Source organism: Tetrao urogallus (genome assembly GCF_951394365.1).
Source record: "Tetrao urogallus genome assembly, chromosome: 1".
Taxonomy (NCBI): domain Eukaryota; kingdom Metazoa; phylum Chordata; class Aves; order Galliformes; family Phasianidae; genus Tetrao; species Tetrao urogallus.
The window spans coordinates 20,192,525-20,199,733 of NC_136813.1; the positions used below are offsets into that span (position 1 = coordinate 20,192,525).

Below are 7,209 nucleotides of genomic sequence, written 5' to 3' on the forward strand. Positions count from 1 at the left end.
CCTGATGTTTTCAGCACTGGAAACAGTGTGTGCCACCATCACCATGTGCCACCTCTGTAAAGTGTCCATGGGTTCTGTCATCCCAGCTCCAGAGGCATAAGGACACACCAGCAAAAGCTACCAAACATTCTCTCTATCACCCACATATCCCCTGTGATCAATGTACTCACTGACGGCTCTTCATAACTCTGTGGTCATCTTTTTTCTTTTTTCTTTTATTTTTTTTTTCACTGCCATTAATTATTCCTGGAAGCAAATAAAAGGGCCCACCGATATCACTCCCTCCTTCTGGCCGCAGCCAGCTTTTCCTTCGGGAGAAAAAACTTGTGTTCGTTTGCAGTGGGACAATGCCGACTTTTGAACCTCTAACCACTAACCAAACAAACCTTGCGCTCCGCTCCACAATCCAAACAGCCTTTATTGACAGGCGTATCGCAGCAACGCACCGCAGCTCGGGCAGCAGCCTGGCTGGGATCGATGTTGCAGGGCGGCCCCGGGCGCCAGAGGGCATCCTCCGAGGGACAGCCCCTCGGATCCATTTGGTGCCTGCAAAGCCCTGTGGACCGGCATCGCCGCGGTGCGGATTGGAATCCTTTAGATGCCACCATTGGGGCACGGTGCATACCGAACCCGCGAGCAATGAGCACAGCCTGAGTGCTGCTCACAGCAAGAAACCTGCATATATCAGCCCACAGTGTGTCTGGGGATGGGCGCAGAGCTCCCCCAAAGTTTTCTGTCCCAGGTGGTGAAAGGAGAGCTGGGACATCCAAGGAGACTTTGAAAACTGACCAGTGGCATGAACTCCAAGCAAGGCAGGCAGCATGGGGAGTGACAATCAGTGCTGGGACACTGCGAGTGCCAAGTGGGTGCCTGGCAGCTCTCTGCAAGCACAGGATCTTCACCCCAGCATGGCTGGATGCAATTTTCACAGGCTTCACTCTGCCCATCTCTGTATGGTGGTCCTCAGCACTGGGCGTACGGATCTTACAAGTGTCTTACACTGAGCTGTTCACTGCCACAGACTTGACACCACCTCACCTGCTCTGCTCCGACTCTTCATGAACGTTTTGCATATTTGAAGTTACGACCAAAAAATAAAAAGTAAAATATAAAATTTAAAAAAAAAATGTGCTTTAATTTCTTTTTTTTTTTCCCCAATAAAATTCATTGTCAGCCCAACAGCATCGCTCAGACCTTCGCACAGATCCCTGAGATTCAGTGGGGAGTGCCACGCTCCCCTTACACCTAACAAACGCCAGGGTAAAAAAAAAAAAAAAGGAAAAATAACAACAAAAGAAAACCATAATAATATTAATAACACCAAAGCCGCGGCCGCGGTTCCCCGAACGAGACGCGCACACTGTACATCTGTACACACGGCGCTGCAGTGCATTGGGGCCGTTCCCGCTGTGGCCGCGGGGCCCCTCCGGCCCCGGCCCGGCCCGGCCGTTCCTCCGCGATCCGTGCAGTCCCTGCGCTCGGCCGGGGCCGCTGTCACTGGGGGGCGGCAGGGCCCAGCCCGGCGGGTGGCGGGGCGGCCGCGGGTCCCGGCAACGGAGGGGCGGCGGGGCTGAGCGGCTCCGCTGCGCCGGGCTGCGCTTGCTGCAGCTTCTTCTTGTTGATCTTCCTCTCCTTCGCCCGACGGTTCTGGAACCAGATTTTCACCTGTCGGGTGTGGGAGAGCGAAAAAAAGGCAGTCAGTTTCAACGCACGGGGCCCCGCGGCGGGCGAGCGAGCCGATCCGCGCATCTCAATCCGCGCAACCCGATCCGCGCATCTCCGTCCCGCGTATTTCTGTCCCTTGTATCCCAACCTGCGCGACTCGAGCCGCGCATCCCAACCGCGCGCAGTCCGAGCCGCACCACCGACCTGCCTCTCCGACAGCCCCAGGCTGGAGGCCAGCTCAGCTTTCCTCCGGATGGTGATGTAGCGGCTGTAGTGGAACTCCTTCTCCAGCTCGAGCCGCTGGTGGTCCGTGTACACCACGCGGTATTTGTCCTTCGTCCTGGTTTTGACTGCGGAGGACAAAGCCGCGTTGGGAAAGCAAAAGAGAAAGGGCCGAGTACGGCAAACGGGACGGGGCCTCTTCCAGACCTCGGACCGCGAACGGCAGCCGGAGAGGAGCACCGTCCCTCGGCTCAGGGGCTGCCAAAGCTGTCGGAATGGTGCCGGAATGCAGCCCCCGCCCCGCTGCACCCCCGTTGATTTTGCTGGGGACAACTTTGGTTTATACTTCTGGTGGTATCCCCGTTCGCTTTGCAGCGAGAATAAAGTCTTACCACTTTGGAAGAAGAAAAAGCAATAGAAAAGGGGGAAAATAAGAAGAAAATAGTAATAATAAAGGGAAAAAAAAAAAAAAAAAAGGAAAATAATGGGGAAAAGTGAAGCCCCATTCTGGGCAGCGCAGATCGGACGGGAGCTCCGTTTCAGAAGGGGAAGAAGGGAGCTGAGCGCGTCGCGTTGAGCCCGGCGGACAGCTGTGGGGCTCAAAAATCGTACAGAAAACACCGCGCAGAAATAAAGGCTCGAGGGACGCGAGCGGACGGCGCGGCCCTCCCGTGCCCCCCTCTCTCTGATTGAAGCGGTGCTTCTCAGCCCCTTCCCACGGACAGGAGCCGCGGGCAGCCCCTAACCCCAACCCTCCCCACCCCCCCCAGGTGCTCGGGCAGAATCCATGCAGGTGAAGTGCCGCAGAGCACAACAAAAGCACCCCGCGAGGAGACAAGGGCGATCAGAGAGAGCTCCCAGAGCCTCTGAATGGGGAACACAACCCCGAACAATGCGGGACAAGGAGATCTTATCAAAGAAAAACCCTTCTCAAAGCCTTAATGACAGCCACATTCTGTTTGAATTACCACTACTGAGCAAATGGCGGCGGCCGCTTTCATCCCCCGGCCCCGCGCATTACCATACGCGCTGCTCCAAAGGCGCAATTTGAATGCGGAGGGCCCGGCCGAGCAGCACCGACCCCGCGAGGGGAACGCCGCAGCCCGGGGGCAGCGCCGGGCACAGGGCCGGGGGAGGGGTGGGGAGGGCACACGGTCGGTGATGGCTGCGGAAGTCACCGCTCCTTTTTAATTTTCATTATTATTATTGTTATTATTTTCAGCCGTAAATATATCTGGAAATAGAAACGCGAAGGAAAAGAAAAAAAAGAGACAATGGGAGAGGAAGGTGTATATCAAAGCGGGCAGCGAGCAGCTCTGCTCATATAAAAGGGAGAGGGCCCGGCCGGGCCGTGGGGGGATTAACATCACAACGGAGCGCGGCGCCGGCCCCGGGGCAGAGGGGTTGGGGGGAACGCCCTCGCACCTCCGGGTCCCACCGGGCGCCCCGTGGGGGCCGCAGCCTCCGCAATGCCCTATTTCCCGGGCTGGAGCCCAGCGAGCCAGAAGCGAATGCGGAGCGACAGCGGCCGATGATTTATATGACTGTAATTGGTTATAAAAATCTTTTAAGTGGCTCTAAGTGGCCGAGCGGAACGGAGAGCGACGCCGTCCTCCGCATGCCGGATGAGCCCGACGGCGAATCGGTTGTCCATCCGACGGCGCGCCCCGCAGCCCGGCCGTCCCCGGGCCCCGCAGCTCCTCTGCTCCCTGGGGGACGGCCCTGCCCCGCGCCCCGGCACGGGCCCGCTCTCTGCCCTTTCCCCATAGTACTGGCGGAGACGCCACCGAGGAGCAGCCCCCGAGCGGGTCGGTTTCGGACCGCCGCCCCCGCCGCCCCCGTCCCGTACCCCCCGCTTACCTTGGCTACCGAGCGTTGCCTGCGCCGGTTTTCTCACCCATTCGCACAGGCCGCGGCGCTGCCCGCCGGGGGACAGCGGCTCGGGGGCGGCGGAGGCGGCGGCGACGGCGGCGGCGGCGGGGGCGGCGCCGAGCGGCTGCATCCCCCCGGCAGAGCAGTGCGGCGCGGGGCCGGCGTGATGGTGGGCGTGCGGGTGGTGGTGGTGGTGGTGGTGATGGAAGTCGGCGGGGCTGTAGGCCATCGCCGCGGCCGGGGAGCCGCCGTTGAGGCCGTGCACGGCGGCGGCGGCGGCGGCGGCGGGCGGCGGGGCTCCCTGCCCGTAGGCCCCCCAGTCGTCGCGGAGCGGAGCGGCGTAGGGCGCGGGCCAGGCCGGCCCGGGGGACTGCGCGCCGTCGAGGTTCACATGGTAGCCGCCGTAGTCCGCGTATTGCGCGGCGCCCACGAAGTTCTGCGCCGCCAGGTTGAGCCCCCCCGAGTGGCGAACGGGGCCGGGGTACATGGGCCCGTCCTTGTCCAGGAGGTAGCTCACGTACATGCTGGCGGGGCCCCGGCGGCCGCTCTCGGCATGCTGCTGGGGCCGTCGGAGAGCCGCTGCCGGGGCCGTCGGAGCGCCGCCGCCCGGGGCCGGGCTCCCGCGGCGGGGAGGGGGCAGGCGGAGGGGCCGCGGCCCCGCGCAGTTCGCCGCCGCCGAGCGCTCCCGGTCCGAAGGCGATGGCCGGCAGCGCTTACATGATTAACGATTGTTTACAAGGCTCTATTAGTAATGGCCCAGACACACCAAAGGCAGGTGACGTGGAGAGGCGCTGGGTATATAGCTACTACCCCTAAAAGACGATTTGCATTTAAAAAGATAAGGAGAGGGCAGCGACCTGATCACAGCTAAATATTCAAGCCTTTATTGTTTAAGAGCTTCCTCCTTCCATTGCAACCTGGTGCACTTTAACCTCCAATCACAGGTTCAAAGGATGAAATCGAGAGACTTGCAAAAGACAGAGAAGGAGATCTAAGGGCGAGGGTGGGAAGATGGGAACCGCGGATCGGGCAGCGCCTTCGTCGCCCCTTCTCCTTGTTGGCGTTGGGGGCGAGGAGGGAGGTTTTGATTAAAAATCCCCAAAGCCGTTTTGTCGTCGTCGTTGTTTTAAGCCGCAAACCTCACGCTTGTCTTTCTTGCGCGCTTCCCACCCGCTCCCACTCCATGAACGAGAGGTAAGAGGAGAAACCCCTCCGAGGGCACGGCGCTGTACGCCCGTCCGAGCCTCGACGGCCTCGACGTGAGCCTTCACCGGCAGCACCCGCAGCCCTTGCCCAGAAAGGACACTGCGGGGATGAGTGCGGGCCGCGGGACCCACGCGAGTCCCACGTCGTCCTCGCTCCTCTCCCAACAGCCTCTGTCCATCCGGGGGCCGAGTCCTGCCCTCCCGGCACCCCCGGATTTTCCCACCCCGACGCCTCGGGAACCCGCCCCGGGGAGCATGCGGGCGGCAGCCAGCTCCCCCCGGCCGGGAGCCCCTTTGAAGAGTCGTCCCCCCCACCTCAGCTCCCCTCGCCGCTTTTATGCTTTAACTTTTCACCCTGAGCGGGGACAATGCCAGAAAACGTTTGCATATTTGCATCTTTTCCCATGGCACAGCGAGGAAACCTTTCACCCGCCGAGAGAGGTGGATGCGGACGGCAGCGTTTCTCAGTTTTCCCAGCTCAGCCTCGGCCCACTTCGATGACTCTCCCGGGCGCTACGGTGCCGTCAGACGGAAGCGGTCCTACCAGAGGTGGCCCACGGACCCTACACGCACGTCCGTGGCCTCCGTGTATCTCTCTTTCCTCTGAGTACGTGACCGTTTCGCAGCTTTCCTCCCGTTTCGACGGGCGGTTCTCATCTCCAAATCCTTAAGTCCCTCAAAATTATCTTCTTATCCCTCTTCCGACGGCAGCTCCTGTGTCGAAAGCGGGGCTGCCCCAGAGCTACGGGAATAACTCCGCGACGCCTCCCGAAGTGTCCCCCGACGTCCCCTGTCCCTGCCCGCGGGAATCGGGGCTCTCGGGGAAGGACGGAACCCTGCTCCCGGCCCATCTCCGTTGGGACGCTTTCGCTGCGTGCGTCGTTCAGTGCCAGCACAGCAAACCCCATTGCCCACGCGATCTCATGGCCGCGGTTGCGACCGTGCAATAACAACAGCACACCGGGACGAGGGGTGCCGGGCGGCCGCCTCCTCCCTATGGGATTTCTCTATCCCCTCGTGCGGTGCTGCCCCGGAGAAGCAGTGCCGCGTCCCCCCGCGGTGTCACGGCCGGGCTGCGCCGACAGAGTTTGATGGTGCCATAAACGAGGAAGGGGCCATTAAAACGACACAACTCGGAACACAGAGCATCAAAACGCACCGAAGTCCGCACGGACCCTCAGCCCGGCGGGACGCGGCGCTCTCCGGCCGGGTCGGATTGAAGGTGCCCCTCCCGATCCCGGGCCCTATGCGGGATCTCCGCCCGATCCGGTTCAGGGTGCCTTCCCCTGTCCCACTGCGTTCTGATCCAGGAAGGAGCTTTGTGTCCCCCCTACAAACCGATTGAGGCCTCTTTGTTTCCCACGCGGTTTTCCCGTCTTCTCTCTCCTCGAGGTTCTGGGGAGGGTGCGTGGGGCACGGCCAAGGCAGCAGCTTTGGGTGGCGGGTGGGGGGGTTCCTTCCTTTCGTTTCTTTCATTATAAAAGTATGATTATTATTTTGTTTATCTTTTTATTTCCCTAGATCCTGAACGAGGAAAAGCGACTTTAAGGTGACAAGTGCCAAACCACGGCTGTTGGGAGCGAAATATCACCTGGGGATTTGGGGTTTTGTTTATATTTTATTTTATATTTTATATGTTATTTTATTTTATTTTATTTTGTTTTGTTTTGTTTTGTTTTATTTATGTTGACCCCGTGTTTCCCTGCAGGGCCGTTTGCTTCTCCCCTCTTTCTCTACATGCAGATCCCCTCTTTCCCCGCTCGGTTCCACCGGCGGCTCTGCCTCAGCCGCACCCGTGGCTGCGGTCCCTTCGGGCTGCGGCGCTTTGCAGCGCCCGCTCCTTTCTACCAGCCCTGGCGCTGCTTGGAGCAGAACATCACCAGTTCCGAGGGAATCCGCCTGAGCACTGTCAGACAGAAACGCCGCCGGCGGTGACTCCCCACGTCTCTCCCGCTGCCTTCTGGAACGGGGTCTCCTTCGGGGCGCGGCCCTGGAGCCGGATCCCGGGACAGCGCGGCACGGGGACCCCGTCCGAACCGCCCGTAGGAGCCCCGGGAAAGGCCGAGCGCAGCCACCGCCGTCGAGGGACAGCGGGCGCCTTCTTGTTGGGCTCCGACTGCATTCAGGTTTTCACGGAGCGATTTTTCTGTCTCCCAAGAGAAGATCAGGGTGAAGTGGGTGGGTCTTCCCATCTCCCCCACCGTAACGGCGCGGCACCGGGAGCTTTGTTTGCGAGGGAGAAGAA

The 7,209-nt window shown here is 60.6% G+C and overlaps 1 protein-coding gene across 1 annotated transcript; it reads right to left on the reverse strand.

Annotated features, from left to right (window-relative positions):
- Window positions 1-1,494: 1,494 nt before the first annotated feature.
- CDX2 (caudal type homeobox 2) lies at window positions 1,495-4,282 on the reverse strand (the record flags this gene model as incomplete). The annotated part of the gene is made up of 3 exons (XM_079537398.1): window positions 1,495-1,665; window positions 1,870-2,015; window positions 3,748-4,282. The coding sequence occupies 3 exons, from the start codon at window positions 4,280-4,282 to the stop codon at window positions 1,495-1,497; spliced, it is 852 nt and encodes a 283-aa protein (XP_079393524.1).
- Window positions 4,283-7,209: the final 2,927 nt, after the last annotated feature.